At 42.1% G+C, this 20,721-nt stretch overlaps 3 protein-coding genes across 5 annotated transcripts; 2 read left to right on the top strand and 1 right to left on the bottom strand.

Annotated features, from left to right (window-relative positions):
* The first annotated feature begins 3,204 nt into the window (after positions 1-3,204).
* LOC112873884 (putative disease resistance RPP13-like protein 1) lies at positions 3,205-9,641 on the top strand. Of its 2 annotated transcripts, none has more exons than XM_025936978.1 (2): positions 3,205-3,974; positions 7,142-9,641. In XM_025936978.1, the coding sequence occupies exons 1-2, from the start codon at positions 3,913-3,915 to the stop codon at positions 9,318-9,320; spliced, it is 2,241 nt and encodes a 746-aa protein (XP_025792763.1). In that variant the 5' UTR covers positions 3,205-3,912; the 3' UTR covers positions 9,321-9,641. The 2 variants fall into 2 exon arrangements, with proteins under 2 accessions (XP_025792763.1, XP_025792762.1); XM_025936977.1 differs by lacking the exon at positions 3,205-3,974 and adding an exon at positions 4,384-4,762.
* Positions 9,642-9,937: 296 nt separating this feature from the next.
* On the top strand, positions 9,938-12,638 carry LOC112873886 (guanine nucleotide-binding protein G(s) subunit alpha isoforms XLas). Of its 2 annotated transcripts, XR_003224839.1 has the most exons (3): positions 9,942-10,840; positions 10,945-11,010; positions 11,777-12,638. XR_003224839.1 is itself a non-coding variant. In XM_025936979.1 (2 exons), the coding sequence occupies exons 1-2, from the start codon at positions 10,116-10,118 to the stop codon at positions 10,955-10,957; spliced, it is 738 nt and encodes a 245-aa protein (XP_025792764.1). In that variant the 5' UTR covers positions 9,938-10,115; the 3' UTR covers positions 10,958-11,015. The 2 variants fall into 2 exon arrangements, 1 of the variants encoding a protein (XP_025792764.1); XM_025936979.1 differs by lacking the exon at positions 11,777-12,638 and having other exon boundaries at positions 9,938-10,840; positions 10,945-11,015.
* A 958-nt stretch (positions 12,639-13,596) lies between these two features.
* On the bottom strand, positions 13,597-16,676 carry LOC112872676 (vesicle-associated protein 1-3-like). Its single transcript, XM_025935749.1, has 9 exons — positions 16,514-16,676; positions 16,318-16,388; positions 16,108-16,189; positions 15,864-15,979; positions 15,583-15,780; positions 15,412-15,480; positions 15,282-15,323; positions 14,648-14,725; positions 13,597-13,950 (listed from the first exon to the last, which is right to left on the bottom strand). Exons 1-9 carry the CDS (start codon positions 16,566-16,568, stop codon positions 13,843-13,845), a joined length of 819 nt encoding a protein of 272 aa, XP_025791534.1. The 5' UTR covers positions 16,569-16,676; the 3' UTR covers positions 13,597-13,842.
* Positions 16,677-20,721: the final 4,045 nt, after the last annotated feature.

The raw sequence follows: 20,721 nt of genomic DNA, 5'->3' as shown, positions 1-20,721 counted from the left end.
GTGCTATTCGCCCTCCGGCCCACGACCGCCTCCATGGACGACGCTGTGCGCGAACGCCCGTGGCGGCCGGATCGCCGGAGACGGAAGGCCGCAACACTAGTTCGCTTCACAAGGGTAGGCTTCCCACCGGCCTTTTCGAACTATCGGGACGTTCCTTCGAGTTCGTTTGGTAATCTGGACGTTCCTTCGCGTTAGTTTGCTAGTAGTGGCCGGTTTTTTTATACTGCGTTGAACAACGCCATGGAAGGCAGACGGTGGGTAAAAAAAAATGAACTGACCAAAATCACTAAATCAGTGTTGAGTCTGAGTTTCTTAAATAAATAAAGTCAGTGTCAGAACCGGATATACGGGACTATACGCGTGGCATACTTCTCCGGTGGATACGGGATGGGATAGGACCTACGTCCTACATCTGTTGTAACTACTCATAGTATAGTAGTGAAACTAGTCGGATATAGTAGAAAACTACCCAAGAAGTATTCGGGTAGGACTACTGGGTTTGTACCCGACTAGAACTTTCATGTAAACCTGTCCTCCAAACTATATAAGGGTGGACAGGAACCCCCTTGGGGACGATCACCATCAAAGGCAATACAAACCACACAGGACGTAGGGTATTACGCTCTCAGCGGCCCGAATCTGTCTAAACCTTGTGTTCCTTACACTTTCAAGTTCTTGATCTCAGCGATACCCTACCTACAAACTCACCACTCCGGAGGTATCCCTCAGTGAGCGTGGCGGTAAAACACTGACACTCATGTTTACCAACAAAAAAACTGTTGTAGGAAACAATACTCGGTTTATTAAAGAGATGAAACATGACATAGTGTCGCTGGCCCACAAGTGCTACTGTGGTAAAAAAGGGTGCATTTGCGCTCAGGGTACAAGGGTGCGTCTGGCCTAGTCAAATTATATATATACTGAAAGGGCTGTTAAGAACCTCCTTGTCTAATCTAATTTCATTTCACCTAAAATGAATTGTTAGGGATTTGAGCAATACAAACATATTTAAATGCTCAAAATTGTTTTTTTATCGCCATTAAGATATGATCGTGTGATCAACTTGCTGTAGTTGACAGTCCTGAACCCAATTAAACAGCTCACAGTGATCATGTTGTTGTCACCTTACTGTACTAGTGCAATTGGTATATAAAATTCTCGAGGACCATCCAAATAATGAAAGTACTTGCCGATTTTTAACTTTCTATAAAATTATTTAGGCTAAGCCGACTTACAAAAAACCAAGTGTATTTTCAATAAAAGAAAGTGAATAGCTATCTTGTAATTTGATTTCTTAACATGAATATTGAATAAGATATCAACTTTGACAAGTCAAATCACATACTATAATAACTCACCAACTCCATTCTACTAATCATGTAGTTCAATATTAATTTTCAAGGGAAATAAAACATAACTGTCCTTTTGTTCAAATCTGCACATATAATGGCTTCTAATAAGTAATAAGTTTGTGTCTTGAATCTTAAATGAAGATACTTGTTCATTGCATATCTTTTGCAAAGAAAATTTCTAGTTCACTCTGCCAATTTCTAAACCACATTATGTTGGACCCAGCAGATAATTGGTTTAATTTAAGTTTTAGCAGCAAAGAAGAAAAAACAGTAATATTAAATGCGCAGGTTAGCTATGGAGATAGTAGTGGTGCTTAATTCTAACCCTAAAAAGTATCTAGGTGATGCTGATAAGTTTTTCTTTAGATTAAGAAAAATTCCAGCCTTGAACGTTCACAAGCGAATGTCTACGGCCAAATGTTACAAGAGTTCCTAGATTCTAAATCTCAAATAAGAAATTTCAAAAAAATAGGAAAGAAAGCTATAAAACAAAGAAAGAAAGGTAGAAGACTAAGCTTCAATCTTCTTCTTCATTTCCGCTTCCACCTTGCAATATCTTCACGCAGCACCTTCCAGCTTGATGTTCGGATCGTCTGTTGTTTGCTATATCTTTTCATGTAAATCTCCATCTAGTGCACGGGTGTGAGGAGATATTAACATCGCCTCCAGGAAGGGAGTGGCACCATGAGGTGTCACCAATGTCAACGCCAGCGTAACGCCGGTTAAGAACTCCCTCAAACGATTTTCTGTAGCACCCGACGACAACATGGATCTGCAGATGGCGTATCGGCAAAGCCTCCTAGAAGGAAAGCGGTGCAAGAAGCGTCACTATTGCCGGCCGGTATGATACCGGCTGATGCTGACAAGTTATAGTCTTATAGATAACAATATTGCAGTTTGGAAGTTTCTTCCAATTCTGCTTTCCGTTTTCTTTCCAGTAATTAAGTAACTATCATGTCCCTATCTTTTGATTTGTCTTTTATCCCCACATGATTTTGTTGTCTTTCCAGTAATTGTCATGTCCCTGTCCTTTGCTTGTCTTTTGTTTCCTTGTATGATTTCATTTTCTTTCCAGTACTTGTCATGTCTTTTAAAGTTCCTTTTTAATTTTTTGCTTTTGGTTGATGTTTGGTGCTTAGAGTTGGCAAGATGTTATGCAGAAGGAAGACAAACACGTAATAACACAGCTAATAGGAAGACTCAGACACTTGGTGTAGGACTAGGATGGGCTTTAGAAGTTTGTAATTATTCAAGCAGTGACAGAATCATAGCTAAGTCTGCTGCTGAAACTGAAAGTGATGCTTTGTCCTTCGTGCAGTCAAGTTGCTCCACGTGCTGAGATGCTTTGTCCTTGGTACAGTCAAGTTGCTCCAGTTGTTGAGATGCTTATCCTTGGTTCAGACAACTGGTGATTTTTAGACAGAACGGTTACAATAATTTAAGTCTGTTATTGTTAATGCTTGTCCTTGAACAGTTAAACTGTGTGATTCTGTTAGTTTTGGTCCTTCCATTTGCTGATACTTATTCATATAAACTATTAGGTTAGTATCTTGCATATTGAAATTAGATTTCTATGGTGGGTGTTGTACTATTGTCGTAGCTTTCCTTTCCTGCACTTACCTTTTTACTGTTATGATAGCCTGTTATATTAATTTTTTTTCTCGAATGCGCAAGAGAACTGCGCATCAATATATTAAGAAGAAGTTGTTACATTAATTAACATGCTTCGCATTATCATGTATGAAAAAGACAAATATGCTGAATTCTGAAGAAAGCTAAGGTCTCACAAAGGACCAAGAAATTAAGTTGAACTGCCATGTAAAGGAGATAGCATATTTATATAAATATATATACTTACAAATGGACAATACTTGGGGTTGCAAAAAATAGAAATTATTGTAAAAATGAAAGAAACCAAAGAATTAAAAGAAGAAAGATTGTGAGCAGTGATGTGAGCAAACAATTGACATGTGCATACAACAGAGATGCATTGTACCAATACAGTTAAATAGCCCTCCATACAACCATTGTTAGTCAATATTACCTTTTCCTTCTCAAAAAATACATGTGATAAACATCGATCTTCACCATATGGTACATGTTTGGTTCCATTTGAAAGCTGGACCCCAAGTCGTATTAGATGTTAATAACGGTTGCTACACTGTTCACTGCAGTTGACCTTGACTTATTCCAAGTCTCCTGCTGGTTATCGATCAGTGTAGCATTATCTTCAATGCTATCCTATATTCCTACGTATGAGGTCCCTGTGTAGGTGAAGCTATCTTTCTCTCATACCAGTGAGCATTCTTCAATACCTCGTGAGCATTGTACCTCAGGAATTGTGTCCTCTCAATGGGTGAGGTTGTACTCTCTGCCTTTCTGCAAGTCCTTTTTCAGGTCATTGCAGATTTGGTCAAGAAGGAGCTGCAGTCCAAGAGTGGTCTTCAGAACGAGCGGAGAAGTCTAATTTCTGATGTCGGAATGATTCAAGCTGTTCTTAGAGGAGCTGAGAAGATGCAACTTTCTGAGCTACAGAAATTGTTGTTCAGTGATCTGAAAGATGTCAGCTATGATGCAACGGATGTGCTGGATGAATACACCTATGAAATTCAACGTCGTCAGGTGATCCAGCTTGCCCCTGTGCGCAACAGTTCACTTTTTTCTCAATTAAGCCCCCGGCGTCAAATCTTTATGCATGATATGGAAAATAAGATTAAGATCATAGCTCAAAGAATTGCCCATATCAAAAAAACACGTTTGACCTATCAAGTAGATGTTCATGGCCATGCTGGGCAGCATCATGAAAGCAGAAGTCCCCAACAGAGTAGCAATTTCCCTCCAACTTTTGTTTATGGTAGACATGATGATCAGCACAAGATTGTAGAGATGCTTCTTCAATCTGATCTGAAGCCTAATGTTGCAGTCTTGCCAATACTTGGGGACGCTTGTATGGGTTAGACGACAGTTGCTCAACTAGTCTTCAATGATGAGCGTGTATCACGTAACTTTGAGCTGAAGCTGTGGGTTCATGTGTCGCATGAGTTCGATATAGCAAAGATCACTGCATCTATCATAGAATCAATAGAAGGCAAAACATTTTCTAGCAACCTTAGTACCCTCCAGATGCATCTAGCAGAACGGTTAAAAGACACAAGATACCTTCTTGTCCTAGATGACTATTGGAGAGAGAGCTGGTATGACTGGCATGGCAAGCTCAAACTTCCATTGTTGAAGGGTGCAGTAGGAAGCAAGATCATAGTGACGACAAGGAGCGCAGAAGTTGCTAGAGTTCTCGGTACATCAACACCATATCGGTTGCAGCATCTGCAAGATGAGGACTGCTGGCGGTTGTTCTGCTACTTCTCCCAAGGCACAGAGGCCCATACATATGATTTTCAAGATATTTCAAGGTAATTTTTTAAATCTGAACTACAATGCTAAGAAATACTGAAAATCGGGGCATCTATCAGCTTATTCGGTATTGCTCGGCTGCAGCTGCGAAAACCAGCAAGCAGCATGCACAGCAGCTGCAGCAGAAGCCAAAAATCACATGTTTTTAGGAGATCAGTGCGTTGGTCCTAAGAGGGGAGGAAATGAGTTGGAACACTTAAAAGATAAATCTGTGATTTTTTTTCTAAAAGTTGCTCAAGAAGTCAAGATAAATCTATCCATCTCTATCTAGATATGCTTCTACAGTTTATCAAAATATGCTTCTCCACCTATAAAGACTTTTGCGATGTAGATCAAAATTTTAATCAGTCTAGCCTATCAAGCTATTCTAGCAATGTAAAGGCTCCCAATTTGCAGGTATGAAATATGGAACCATAAATGTGATGAGTAAGAGGGTGCAAACTTGGCACAAGAATTTATCCTGTTGTATCAATGGGCAAAACACCACCCTTAATCCATATTGGAACTCCTTAGTCCATATTAGAACTCCATGCCGACTCCAAGCATCTCCCGGTCACGACTCTTGAATCACCACTAAGACGAGAGCAAACCCGAATGAAAAACTTGTCACAAAGGCAAGTTTTCACATCTAGCCCCTCTTCCAATCCCTATGCCATCTTCACCTCGAAACTTTGATCCACCAAGAAAAACATTTGCACATCCCTGCACAAGAGCCTCGTCTGACTCCACACCAAGTTGGAGGGTTGACAAGCTAATCGGCAAGCAATCAAGGCTCCAAGCAGTAACCTTATATGTGTGTTTCAAATTAAAAACTTAATTTTCCTTTTTGTGGATTCAAGAAAATTTGGCAATGTTACTCTAAACACCAGATTATTCTACGTGGGTAGTCTTGCCAACCCAATCATTGCACCGTATATGTAATTCTTCTGTAGAAACTCCAAAGTATATATTTTTACATCCATCTGATCTTCATGTATGTATATGATGTCAACCAAGCTATTTTGCACCCTATATGGAGAAAACTCCTCAATACAAAATTTATTGAAAGTTACAACATCTAGCATGTTTATTTTTTCAACACCAAATATCCTACTTGCTCATGTTATTTTACATCTTCAGATGTCTTGTGAACACCAAGGTATCCATCTTCTACATTTTTCAGCACTTCATATTGTAGGCACAGCTTTTCACTTCATACTCTGATTTGATGATCTCAAACCTTATGAAAATCTTGTGAAGAGCTCTATAGTGTTGTAAAGGAATCCATCCCATTCAATTAAATCAAGATTCATGGGACAACTCTAATTCATTTATCACTTTGTCATGTGTGAATATCAGATTATCCCATGCGTGCAACTCTACACACTTGTTTCAAAATTGTTACTCTGATGTGCAATTCTAATCAATTTTCTACAATTAGGCGGAAAATGCTCCGATGTATGCAAATCCTCCATCACTAGACCTACAGTGTGGAACTCGCGCGCACTTTGCCTGAAAATTCCAAAACTCAAGCATTTTCATTTTGCCTACTACTTCCATCCAGTGCTTTTTCTATCATAAGATTTTTTCCCGATTCAATCAATTTTTGTCCCGGCTTTGGTGGCTCCCCTTGCGTTGCATCCTTATGACCGAAACCTAGTAACAATTCTTGCTAATGCACTTTCTTTACAAACATGTTGCTCCCAGTGACTATATTATCTTAACAAAAATGCTGAAAAAGGATTTACAAAAAGAAAACCGAAAACTAGACAAATTGGCGTGAGAAATGGGCATATCTACCATGCAAGCGTTTAAAACGAAATTGTAAAGATTGAATTAAATATGGTCAATATCTTCGAGTAAACTGTCTCGCAAATCTATTCATGGACCATATTTGGTGTTTACAAATAAACCTCCGTGCGGTGCTCTATGGAGCTGCCAACAATCTGGCATCCCCTTCGACTCGAGGTCCTTGAGACACCAAGCAAGATTTTACTCAATCAAGCACAACATGGCATTAAGTTTATCTGAGATGTCAATAAATCAGGGATTTTGGTCAGGATAATGCTAGGAAAATTAATACAAAGTTGTCCTCTCATATATTGGTAACCTTTTGCTTCAATATATATCTTTTTGAAAAGAATATGAAAAAAATAGGGTTGAAGTGAATCCGTTTGAAGTATTGTAGCACATGCGATTTTATACCATAATTCTGTGTGAATTAACGCAAATTTTTTTATTATCTGCCATCAAGTCTTCAGTTTACCTTTTCATCATGTATACTTGTTGCTATATCTTCACTTAATTGACATTTAGTCATTTGTTGTTATTGCTCCAAGCATTTTCTATACCCCTTCTACATTATCCTTAAGTTGTCGTATCAATGATTGCTTTTGTAGATTGAGGGAAGATGTTATACGGAAGTGTAGGGGTGTACCTTTCGTAGCCGTCTGTTTAGGCCTTAGAGTGCACCAAGAGAATGACAGAAGCAAGTGGACTGCTATTCTGCATGGGGAGAATTGGGATTCCACCGGTCATTTGATTGGAGCCCTCCGACTGAGCTATGTACAGCTAGATTCACATCTCAAGCCTTGTTTTGCATACAGCTCAGTTGTTCCACAAAACTTCTTGTTTGAGGAGGAATGGCTTATCCAGCATTGGATGGCTCAGGGCTTCATTCAACCTAATCCCAATGAAAGTGAAACAATTGAGGACACTGCAAGATCTTACTTCAGATCTTTAGTTGGCCGATCCTTTTTCCAGACGGCCCATGTTGATCGTACTGGGGAACGACAAAGTTACAGCTTATCTGAAATGATGCGAGATCTTGCCATACATGTCTCAGGTGAAGACTGTAAATGTTCTATTATTGACGGACCTTACAACATACCAGAGAAGGTCCGGTATTTAACAGTAGTCTTCAATATGCTGACCAGTCAGGACATGTTTGAGGTTATTTCTGGAGGCAAGCGCTTGCACACACTTATAGTTGTGGGTGGCTCTGATCATTTCGAGCTAAAGATCCCTATCGACATTGGGCAGAGATTTATAAGGCTACGTGCATTAGATTTGGGTAATTTTTGTGTAACCGAGCTGCCTGAATCAATTGGAGAATTGAAACATCTTCGGTGTCTCCAATTGCGAAACACCAAGATCAGACGGCTACCCGAATCAATTTGTGATCTTTACAGTCTCCAAACACTGGGCCTTACAAATTGCTATTATCTTGAAAAGTTTCCATGTAAAATAAAGAATCTTCGCATGATGAGGCATATTGATCTGGTAATGGCCCGCAATGGCTGCAGGTTGGAGGGCATGCCTAAGGGTATAGGTTTGTTGATTGATCTTCAGACACTGTCAAGATTCGTCGTAAGCTCCAACACTCACAAAGGCAATATTGCAGAGTTGGGTAAGTTGAACAAGCTCCGTGGGGAACTTCTCATTTCAAATCTGCACCTTGTTGAATCTGTGCAAGAAGCTGTACTGGCGAATTTGGCTTCCAAGCAGTTCCTCCAAAAGCTGGAGCTTTCATGGAGCGGCAACAGCAAAAATGCTGAGAACATTCTAGAGCACCTAAAGCCACCAACCAAGGTTAAGGAGCTTACCATTTCAGGTTACACGGGCATGGCATGCCCTAGCTGGCTTGGTTCTTCAGTGTACACAAATCTCGTCACTGTGTGCCTCTATGATTTTAAAAGTTGCACTGAGCTTCCTCCTCTTGGGTTGTTACCTGCTTTGAAAAATCTCCACTTGAAAGGTTGGGAAAGCTTGGTTTATATAGATTGCAGCAGATTTTGTGGTAGAAGTACGCCTAGTTTCGAGCATCTGGAGAAGCTACATTTGGAGATGATGGACAGGTTACAGCTCTGGGATGGGGATGAGAGATGTGCTTTTCCTAAACTTCTTGAGCTTGTTCTCGAGAACTGCTGCAGGCTGGAACAAGTGTCTCACAGTCTCCCTTCATTGGCAAAGGTAACAGTGGAAGGATCGCCTAATTTCCGTGGCCTTCGGAGCTACCCAGCTCTGAAGCATCTGAATGTGAATGCAAGTGGCGAGTGGATTTGGGGATCATGGCGCTCTCTATCTTGTCCTATATCCGTCTCCCTTTGCAAGTTGCCGACGGTTGAGTTCCCCTCAGGCTTAGGACGGTTCCACACTTGTTTACAACGCCTCGAGATCAGCCACTGCGAGCAGCTGGTGTCTATACCTGAGGACTGGCCACCGTGCAATCTGAGTCACCTGTCGGTAAGGCATTGCCCTAGGCTTCACGAGCTGCCAAGGGGCATTCGGCGACTGAAAGCCTTGGAAGACATGGAGATCATTGCTTGTGGGCAGCTTGCTTGCCTCCCGGAGATGGATGGTCTTACTTCACTGTTACGACTGGAGATTTCAGACTGTGGTTTAATTCGGTCCCTGCCAGACAAAGGGCTACCAAGTTCAGTGCGTGTGTTGAGCATTAACAGCTGCCCTCTGCTGGCATCGTCTTGCCTGAATGAGGGAAGAAGCGCACATCACATCAAGATGAACAACATTTTAGTATGGATTGACGGACGTGAAGTGCCCACTTCTGCACGATGAAGGAGCCTCGCTTTATTTGTTATCACCCGCCAAAGCTCCGGAGAGACGAAGAAACACTCCGCCAAAAGCTCCAGGAGAGACGAAGAGAACACATTTGCGGTGTGTTCTTTTGCCTTGCTTCTTTGGTCCGTACCATAAATACTAAGTACTTCTTATCCCTGGTTTGCTACATTCATTCAGGTTTTTATGTTGTATAATCTTGCTTTTGTAAGTACTGTATCTCATCATCCTGTGTGCTTTCGCTATGCTATAGCAGTATAGTATAGGGTGTCCGTCATCTTTTGTTTAAATAGCACCATCTGGCTTTAGATGATTTCTCGCTCTTCCTATGTACAGATTATTTTGCTCCGTGGGACGTGTGTGCCATAGTTATTGGCTTTTTCTACAGAAATTATTTTTGCAAAACACAGTAGAGACACTTATGTACATACACATACACTTATTTCTATAAAAATACGTACGAAATTCTAACTCCGAGAGGCTGAATCGGTATATCCTCGATATTGACCAAATCACCCTATTACATCATGGCTCTCTGCTTTTGTGGAATTTCGAATATGCCACCAGCAGAGTCGAGAAAGGCCCCACCAGTACGTACGTGAGGCTGCTCATGGGGCCGAGCCTCCCTCCGTAACCGACACGAGGCGCGTAGCCGTGTAGATAAAAAATAGAGATACGAAGAGGGGGGAAACCGCAATCTTCTCGTCTTCCCCTGTTTCCCCATCCATCCCGGTCGCCGAGCCTCCCACCGGCGGCGCGGAGGAGTAATCGAACCGCCGGTCCTAGCAGGCAGCCATGGGCGGGCACGGCGGGCTGAACATCCTGCCGCAGAAGCGGTGGAACGTCTACAACTTCGACAACCGCGAGAAGGTCCGCAACGACGAGGCCGCCGCCGCCCGCGAGGAGCAGCTCCAGCGCGAGGCGGAACGCCGCCGCGAGTCCGACCTCCGCCTCGCCGCACTCCGCCGCAACCGCGGCCTCCTCCAGGCGGACCCGGACTCGCCCTCTGCTCCCCCTCCCCCGGCCGACGCCGCGGGCCCCGCGGCGGATCCGGCGAGTGACGCCCCGTCCGCCTCCGACGCCGACGGCGACCACATCAACCTGTTCGCCGGCCGCGCCGACTTCACCGCCCTTGCCTCGCTTAGCGGCGGGAGGGGCGCCGCGCGGGAGCGGGAGCCTGATGCGAACGCTAAGCCAAACCCTAAGAAGCGCAAGAAGGAGGAGGAGGTCAGGGCGGTGGGGCCCGACGAGGAGAAGTATAGGCTGGGTTACGGCCTCGCCGGCAAGGGCGTGGCGGTTCCCTGGTACATGTCGAGTCCGGCGGCTTCAGCGGCCAAGGAGGGGAGTGCCAGAGATGCAGGGGAAGGGAGCGGGGGGAAGAGGAGTGGAGGGAAGAAGAGCATCGAGGAGCTGAGGGAGGAGAGGAGGAAGAGGGAGGCCAAGGAGAAGGAGCGCGAGCGTGCCGTGCTGGCTGCTGCGGGGAGGAAGGAGAGGCAGGCAGATCGGGGGCGCCAGTCAAGGTAGCATCATGGTGGAAGATTTTTTTTGGTGATTTGAGTTAGCAATTTTGTGCTTGTTTGTATGGATGTATGATGCTTACCTTTTTTGTGTTCCTTCAATACAGATGGGCTCGGTGATGTGAGGATTTTCATGGTATAATGTGCAGGATTGCAGAGAATTTTTGTTGAAGGTAAAGTATTGCAGTGCTCGATTAGTTTTGACCTATTGTGCAATACCAAATGCTGTTCAAATTTAAATGACAACATAGATGGCCGATTGGTCATGACTGTCAACATGTTCTTGGTTCTTCTGATTCAGCAATGAGTGTATAACGATGGATTTGCCGCATGTGTACTTTGGACTGCTTATTTTCTTTGAATATATTTTTTCTGCTGCTCTTAACAACCTCTGATCATGTTGGTTGGGATGATGTTCCTGAAAAATTGTGTTTCTATTTGCTTCCTTCTTTTATATGTGCTAGTTTGTTCTCCTGTCATATTGGGTCCATCCGACTTTTTTTTTACGATTAACCACAATATTTTGAAAATGCTTGGTTTAGGGAGATGTTATAGGCTCCAGAATCCAGATACCAGTACACATATTGGTTCATGATATTGCTGAAAAGTATACATTGTTATTGGTAGCAGATCATGAACCGTATTTTATAATTCGTAGTTGGATATTTGCATCTTGGTGGGAATAGCTTGCTGTGTGTTGTGGTTTAGAATTATCGAGTATCTTGTGCTTACAATGAACAATTTGATCATCAGTGGTTGGAGCTAGAACTTTATTCAACTTTCATACTGACACTTTTTTGTACTGAAGTTTTTGAGAATTTTACTTGTACTCAAATGGTCAGTTGAACTACGTAACAACAATAGTTTATTCATCGATTCTAGTAACTTATTTAAAAAAAAGAATGTCTTATTTTTGTGACTGATCTTTCTCTTCCACAGGATAACTCATGGAACTGGATATGACCTGACTATGTTATCAAGCAGATGCAGATGATTGCATGTGGCAGCAATAATTACACTGTTCATTTGCCAAGGAAAGGATACTCGTGAGCAATTCATGAGCATCTTGATCAGTAACAGCAAGATTTCATTATTTGTTACAAATCATCAAATCAATTTATGTCGGATTTTCTTTTGTAAAATACTCATGGTAAATGCAGTGAAGCTAGCAGCTCATGTAACACTGGCAATGTTTGCTTGTAAAGCTATTTTCATTTTCCTGATGTAAAGAGTTTGTTTGCGGGTTTTTTTTTTGAAATTTCATCAATGTCAGATAACTTCAACTTGTTGAGTACTATCAAGAGCATCCTAAAACATATCTGCAAGTTATGTTGCATCCTACTGCCAGGAGTGTTGTTTTGTGCACAGTTAGCCACTTCATGATGCATCAGGCAGGCATCAAGGTTTAGACTGAAGAGCACAATGGATAACATGTGGTAGTTAACTGAGGAGTCTAAGCACCTAAGTCATGTTCTGATTGAGCAGTGAGTGTATGAAGATGGATTTGTCAAATGTGTACTACTTCATGATGCATCAGGCAGGCATCAAGGTTTAGACTGAAGAGCACAATGGATAACATGTAGTAGTTAACTGAGGAGTCTAAGCACCTAAGTCATGTTCTGCTTGAGCAGTGAGTGTATGAAGATGGATTTGTCAAATGTGTACTTCATCTTTGCTTTGGTCCTGTATCCTTGTGCAAACATTACTACCTCTGCCCTGCAATACAAGGGAATCTAGCTAGTTATATTTCAGGACAGATGTAGCATTATACGTCTGATTTAACTTCAGCTCTGCTTATTAATCTGCTGCTCCTGGCTGCCCCTAATCATGTTGTTTCTGTAAAGCTTCTTTTCAGGCTTTCAGTTTGCTTTATTGATATGTGTGTTGTTTTGTGCTAGTTTTCTCTCTTGTCATGTCGAACCCAGCAGAATCTTGTGCTGTTGTAATCAACTGACAATACTCTTGAAGTATTTATTTTAGGAAGGTGATAGTCTCCATAATACATGGCATGCATTGGTTCATGGTTTTGCTGAAAACAAGGATATTGCTAGTGATGGCCAATTATGAAGCAATTTTTTTCTTAATCATAATTGAAAACTCATAGTTTGAGTGGGCTTTCTGTATTGTGGTTCAGAAATATTAAGCATATTGTGCTTACATATTATCAGTTGGTGGATGGCGTTAGAACTGAATTTTTCTGTTGAAGGCTTACTGCTACTTGAATCATCTGCTGAACCATTTAGCAATGTTTATGCATCTATTCTGAATTGGCCTGTGTAACTGAACTTCCTCTTCCTTAGAAAAGGAGTGACAAACTGAAGCTAGCCTGTGACAGCACATGATGCATGTGGCTGCAGGAGTTTGTATGATGTTCAGGTGCCTTGGAATTTACAATGAAGATTCCACACAAATTGATTTCTAACAAAGAATGTAGCGAACTAGCAGCTCATGTATACACATTGTCATAATTGTCATATCAATGTCAGATATAGCGAACTAGCTAAAGTTTTACATATCTATTACGTGCACTCTGAAAGTAATTAATGTACAAGCTGTGCTGTGTGCCTGTGTCCCACTGGCATGATGCAACCATTAACCAGCATCATGGTCAAGAGTCAAGACTGGAGAACAATGGACCACTTCGCCAGGTGACTGATAAATCTTTCGGTTAAGCTGCTTCTTTTGTTAGCTCTGCTTATAATCCCACTCATTTGTTAACAACAAGGTCACACTCAAAACTGAACACAATCAATCCACAATTTAGGTGATAAATTGAAGGGGGTTGATACAGAAATCAAACTCAATAAGAGCAATCACTTTTCCAGCGATTAGTTAAAATACATCAAGGATCAAACTAGATGCCATTACACAACCCACTTTTGTCAATTTGACGCTCGTGCTGTCGCACGGCTCGTAGCATTGGCAGCTGGCTGACGAATCTAAGAATCACACGATATGTCACCTTTTATTTACCATAACTAGTACCCCATTAGACTATAAAATTCTCATTTATTTACAAGATAACCCAGAATGATGCACAGTAGCCCAATAGCTATTAAGAGAACCAGCGAGAAGCTGCCTTGCTGTTTACTGGCTTCGCGCCTTACAAGTTCCTGCATGTCACAACAACAGATGCAACCATCTTCTAGTGAGTTCAACAAAATTCAAGGCAGTTACAGATATCAGAAATTCATAATTCAGTATAATATTTCTTCCATGGAAAACCTTAAACAAATTTACAACCAATTAGGGTGAAAGGTTTCTTATTGTTATGAAGTCTGATATGAAAATCTTGTTAGCTCCTTCCTTAGCACTGAAGATTTTGTTATTAGTTGTAATTTATCATTAAGATTGTCCATTACTACATGATATTCACAAGTTAGTTTGATTCAAGTTTTTTCTGGATAAAAGCTCGCTCCAAATTGAAGTGTTGACAATTCCAATGTTTAATTGTCTAGAATGGTTCCTTGACTGTGTTCAAGTCCAAATATATGCCCCTTTAGTCACTAGTATTTTATATCTTGATATACATGGGTGTCCCTCAAAGAATCCCTTACCAAGAGAAGTAATAGTTGAATGCATAAAATAAACTAATGTTCGAATACAGCTGCAGCTATGCAACTTGAAGCCCTTTTGAAGAGACCTAGGTGGCTAGGAGAATGGCTATGTTTAGAGGTGAACATGTATTAGTATGTATATTCATCTTCCGTTTAATAAAAAAAGAGAGCATTGTTCTCCATACATCAGCCTATGACTTAAGGTGCCAATGGCAACCCATGAAAAAGCACATGATTTCAACCAAATACTCACCAATTCATCTCGAAGCTTTCTATTTTGCTCAAGTGCAGAATTCTTTTCTTCAGTCAGTTTTGCAATTATAGCTGACAGCTGGAATGAGAGAAACAAGTGTATATTCAGCTCAGAAACAACTACACGAGAAATTTCAAATATATCAAATTTATATCAAACAAATAACTGATTCCTGGAACAATCACCAGTAAAATAATTGAAGCGCACACTAAACTAAAAGAGCACCATGATACCAATCTCAATTACATGATTTGTATCGAACTACAAAATAGTGAAACACAATGAAAATAAAATGGCATCAATCTCTCAGCAAACAACCCTAATTATAATCAAGCAAAGTAACTAGAATAACAAGAGAAATGTTGTTAAGTGGCTATCTATGTGCAATGGAAACTTGAATGTAGATAATTCCAATAGAAATCAACTGAAACAGAATTCGTAAAACATAGTTCACAAGAACTGCTATTACATCCCCCATTGTTTCTGAGCAATAAAATTCAAAGAATGAATAAATAGAGTCAATAAGGACATAATGGGTTTCTCCTTTTTAATCTCCTATTGTCAAATGAGCATTCTATCTAGACGCATGGAAAAACCTTCAGTATTCCACAGTCCACACAGAATACGAGCTCACCTGATTGGATTGTTCAGCAGGTCCCGGATATATTTTTGTTTCCTAGTATTGAGACAGATACAACCGAAATTTTAATAATCGTGACACAAAATATAAAGTGTAGAACAAAGAATATGCACATATCACATACCAGAGCAGGTCCTGCAGCCTTCAGGAACTCCTCACTCTTCACAATTCGCCCAACAGGTGATCCCACCTCCTGAAAAGATATTAGGAAAATCATTAGTTCGTTTTCTTAGAAATTTGCAGCTATAAAGATATTGGGCAGAAAAAGAATATTCTACACGCTCGCTATCCCTACCTCAGCTGATCTCAAAGACACAGAGCCACTCGACAGCTCTGAAGTACTCCTTCCATTGTCCACATTACGCTGCATAGGCACTAAAATTCTCTCTAAACCATCGTGCTCCTCTGCAATCTCTGATTGTGGTTCAGGTGGCATCACATAAGCAACCTTCAGCTTCACCTCCTCAACCACATTACCCCCTTCTTTCACGAACTAGGAAGCAGGCACCAAACCACAGATTCAGTACCAAACTGATAGCCATAAATCAAACTAAAAAGAATACATCCTAGTACTACCATTTGCGAGGTTATGTCCTTGGACGCCAAGCCATCACCGACGATCACGCTCTGCACCAAGAATTTGTCCTTGCACTGCAAATCCGGAGGCACCACCTTCTGCGCTTGCATCGTAACTGCAGGAGCACAGAATGCATATAAAATCAAAATATTGAAAGCTCTACAGCAAAGCTTACCGAAGATAAGGCTCCCAAATTGAGCCGTTTCCTGAATTGTGGCCAGTACAGTAACAGCAACACGTTACCTACAACTGTGCAGGAGAACCGTGGGGGTACGACGCCATTGTTGGGCCGCACGCAGTACTTCCTGGGGCTCGTCGTCTTGACCTACTACCCACACAAATCACAAGGGCGCCAAGAAAAGCATAAGAGAAAAAAGAATTCCTCATGAAGCCACTCGCGATTCCACAAAGAAATTCCCTAGGGTTTTACACCGCAAATCAACTGTGGACCACCTTAAAGGCGAGGGTATTGTCGGTCCTGTTGGTGAGCCGCAGGGGGCAGGAGATCTGCTTGTCGAGCACGACTGCACATCACAAGAAGTCGCGAGAAGAATCAGCTGGAAAATTGAGGGAGAGAAGTCCGAGATAATCTGAGACGAGAGAAGGGCGGTGAGGGAGGGCTGCAACCCGCTAGGAACAGGGAGCTTACACGGGAACTGAAGCTCCGGCGGGTCGACGTCGAGGAGGTCGCAGGAGGCGGCCATGGCTGCTGCTGCTGCTGCTGCTTTCGCGGGAGGTGGGGGAGAACGGAGAAGTGGTGGGAAAAGGGGACTTTGGAGGTCAGGCGCTGGTGCCGTAGTTTCGCTTTTGTTTTTGGCTGCAAAACTTTCCTGGAAGTTTTATGTTGGTATGGTCTGGCTTTATTTCTTGTGTGAAAAAATGGTTTTTGATAGTGACGTTTCTGATCTGGCTCCGGAGATATTGCCAAGGTGAATTGAGATTCTATTTTTTAATAACCAATTAAATTCTTGGTACTTATGCAAAGTATTTACCCTATGACTGACGAAAGAGCTCGTGACGGCTTGGGCTTCTCAGTCGGTGGCTTTAGCGTATGGACTGGTCTTTCTTTTCCTAATAAATTATTAATATTAGAAAAAAAATATGCTTCAGCAGTTTTCTAATATCTCTTCTTTTCCCCGATAATTATTGGATTTTTCTTAAATAAAGGAGAATTGGGAGCGGGGCTCGGTTCGGTTGGTCAGCCCCGCGTGGATGCGAGGCTGGCAACCAAAATTCGAATTCCGCGGGTCGTGTCTGGTAGAGTGCAAGATGAAGAGGTCGCTCGGTTCCTATACCACATTCCTCGCGGTGGTAGGAGGCTAATCTACCCTTTGATCGCTGCTAAATAAAGTTAGAATTTTAGCTCTCCCGGTACTAGTTGTATTGGGATGAGATTATTGAGGAATTGTAAAAGTATCTCCGCTAATAATATATGAAAATGATATTTGGAGATCCAATAATACGTTATTGGGAGATGTTATTGGGGGCTGGTGAAGATGCTGTTAGCGAGCAATCAGTCTAGCAGATAGTTGCGAAAATATTCTGATTACCTCTACCGTGTAATAGAGCCTAGGCATGTGGCGCGTGGCTGCGTATGCAACTGGATTGCATCATGTTGTTGTACTTAAATATATTTCATTTATTAAGATGTGCGGCTCTCATGCGTATCTGAGGGGAAAAAGATTGATAATATATTTCATCTTCTTAATATGAAGATGTGCGGCTCTCATGCGTATCAAAGGGGAAAAAGACTTAAATCAGTACTAAGGTCGGTTATAAAGGAACCAAATATTCTACCGGATACAATTACATTCACATAAGGTGGGCATATAATTTTACCAAGAGAGAATTTTTCTAGAATAAAAACAAGTAGAATGAAAATTCTTCATTGGGATCAAGACGTTATGGTGCACCTCTACGTATTTTATTACTACAAAATGTATCAAATGTATAAATTTAAATTTTTTTTTGTCAGGGATAAGGTTTTACTCAGTCGAAGTATGGTTATTGTATTAAATTTCCGGTCAAAGTTTTTATCCTAATAAAATGAAATACACCTTTTTAAAAGATATGGAGCAGTCAGACGTGTACAAGGTTTTACAATTGAAATGAATTTGCATAAGCCATTATTCTTTTATATAATACTCTTACATCACACCTAGGCTCCTTTTCTTCCATGTTTTCGGTTTGACTTATGAGTGAAGTTCCTTTGTTGTACTTCAAATTCTGCAGAACATGTCGATGTTCAAAGTTACTGTAGATGGTACAAGGTACTGGCGGTTACTTCATTTTAATGGTGTGATTATGAAAGATGCTTAGTTAACTTTTAGAATTTCTGCATTAAGTGGTCTATCTTTGTCACCTACCAAACGTACTTTATTATTTCGCCGGGCCATCGTGGGCATCAATTTATAGAATTGACACCCTTAAACAAGAGCTTGTTTTTAATGTACGCGACTTTTCTTTAATAAATATATGATTATTTATATCTAAATATATATAATATATAATTTAGATAGTTTTGGTGCTTGGTGCCCACCATTTCCAACTCTGCCGGCCTCGGTGCAATTATTCAGGTGGGAACTATCATCTCCCGCTGACTTCTAAAAAATAATTAGCTTCTTCATTGAAACGATCTTGTAACTATAATTCTCTTTTTTATCTATTCCACTTATTTCACATGCACATTTGCCAACCACCATGCTTAGAGCAGCTATGCCATCTGGCCATGGGCTCATGGCTTCATGGGTGCGTATCTCTGTTCCTTTCTACTTAATTTAGACAGCAAAATATAGAATACCTGTCCATGCGGGCACTGACCAACCTCTCCAGTCTCCATCATGACAAAGAAAGAAAAGACACGGCCATGAAGCACGTGCTATCTATCTCTGCTACACTGGGAAAATACTATCCTTTTTTTCGTCTCAATACACTACTAGTGCACAGCCCAAGATGACACTGCAAATTTGTATGCTCCCAATTCCCAAGTCCAAGATAGAACAAACTGAAAGAAGGCTAGCTTCCACTCATCAGCAAAATCCAGGGCATACACTCTCGGCGCTGCACCGTCACTGTCGTCCAAGCCGGCATCGCGTTTCGCAATAAATACAGAGGGTGTTCATACGTCCTCTCAAGAGGGAGAGTTCATACGTGAGAAAATGTGCGGTGCAGATGGTCTTTTTTTTTTGTCAAAGCGTTAAAGGTGGATCGAGCACTTCACCAGTGCCTTGGACATGACAAGTTCCTTCAACCTCTGCACTCCCACATGCACGTTCCTTCCATGTTGCCTCGCGGTCACGCTTTGGTACTACGTGCTGTCAGTTTCGGCATTAATTAGGCCCGGCCAAAAATAAATATTGGGGGTCGATTAAAAATAAAAACAACGGATGCAGAGAGGCGAGGCCCATCACCGGCCCGGCAGACCTGAATCAGAGGCCCCTTAGCTCATCCGTTCCAATTTGGCCAACCAGACCAGATGTGTTTCTTCACATGTATGATTGGACAGCCCATGCACAAGTTCTCTTTATTTCGTTTGTTTTTTTAAAGAAAGTTTTCTAGTACAACACGTCCGCAGATGCCTTGTGTATTTTAGTTGTCCACAAGCCGAGAGTTTTCAAGGGTAAGGATTTCAAAATTAATAAAGCTTCTAATTTCAAAAAAAAAGGGAACAACACGCCCGCAGCAATATTGAAGAACCATTGCCAGTATGATTTTGTGATGGGTCCTATACTCCTATGTGTACTTCCAACTTTCTCAAGCCCTATCTCTTTTTTAAAAGATAAGTCTCCGACCTATTCGACTGCATACAGCTAAGTTTTACAGTATTCTCAGCTTAAAAACTGCTCAAATATAGGAAGATTACAAATGATAGGAGTTACAAAATTATTGCTGGTGCTCCAAACCCAATCATATGCAACCAAGTCTCAGCTGAAGCATTGATGTCTTGCCACTGCACGGTCTGTATAGGCGTATCACGCTAGCACTAGACTGACCACGCTACCTCCATCCAACTCTTAACGCCATCGCAACCACGACCACGATTGCGTCCTGTTACGCCGCCGCCGCGCTGGCCTTTCGCATTGAAACGGCCGCTGCTCCAGGAGCAGAGCACCGGACCGGAGGGCTGGCCCGGAAGGGAAGACGCGTGCGCGCCGACCCCGACCGGTGCATTGAACGGCCGGCGAGCATTGAACGGGCGGCGCCGTGTCCCCGGGCGCGCCGCACGCATGCGGGGGTTGGGTTGGGGGCGCGCGATCTGATGGGTTTTTGTTGCTGGGCGCGGCCTGGGGCCTGCAGGCTGTGCAGAGCAGTGGCTGTGCTGGTAGTAGAACGCAACTGCAACAGTGGTTGGCGTATGTCGAGTGAGCTGTCCGGATGGATTGGAAGACACGGCGAGCTAGGCTACAGTTTGTGTTGTAGGAGAGAGAGTACAAATGATGCTGGCCCAGCAGCAAACTAGCAATCCAGCTCTGCTGGTGATGGCAAGAAAATGCATGATCGGGAATGGCTGGGTTAATTGCAGTGCTTGGGGCAATGACTAGCCCCGGTTTTTGTTTCGGTCATGCCTGCACTTCTTGATGGTCAGTGCAAGAATGAAAGAAACTCTCTCTGCTGCTGTTGGTACCTTGGTACAGAGATGCATGACAGGAGATCTTACAGCAAAGTAATACGCCAAAAGTGAAACAAAGACAGGAATCTGTTTTTCCTTCTAATTTTTGTGGATGTGTAGCAAGAAAGTTCCATGCTACTGGTCAATGATGAGTGATGGGACAACTGAAGAACAAATTCTGCACAGCTCATGCGTCATAGTATAGTATAGTACTACCCGCTCAGGAATCACACGGGCAGATTGGTCCG

Source organism: Panicum hallii, chromosome 9, assembly GCF_002211085.1.
Source record: "Panicum hallii strain FIL2 chromosome 9, PHallii_v3.1, whole genome shotgun sequence".
Taxonomy (NCBI): Eukaryota; Viridiplantae; Streptophyta; class Magnoliopsida; order Poales; family Poaceae; genus Panicum; species Panicum hallii.
Note: the sequence above shows the minus strand (reverse complement) of the source record. Positions and strands in the feature narration are given on the sequence as shown.

Coding starts and splice junctions, on each gene's coding strand:
- LOC112873884 (XM_025936977.1), top strand. CDS start 4,476: ATGCATCTAGCAGAACGGTTAAAAGACACAAGATACCTTCTTGTCCTA. Junction 4,763..7,141: donor GATTTTCAAGATATTTCAAG/GTAATTTTTTAA, acceptor TTGCTTTTGTAG/ATTGAGGGAAGATGTTATAC.
- LOC112873886 (XM_025936979.1), top strand. CDS start 10,116: ATGGGCGGGCACGGCGGGCTGAACATCCTGCCGCAGAAGCGGTGGAAC.
- LOC112872676 (XM_025935749.1), bottom strand. CDS start 16,568: ATGGCCGCCTCCTGCGACCTCCTCGACGTCGACCCGCCGGAGCTTCAG. Junction 16,389..16,513: donor GCCGGAGCTTCAGTTCCCGT/GTAAGCTCCCTG, acceptor TGTGATGTGCAG/TCGTGCTCGACAAGCAGATC. Junction 15,324..15,411: donor AGGCTGCAGGACCTGCTCTG/GTATGTGATATG, acceptor TCTCAATACTAG/GAAACAAAAATATATCCGGG.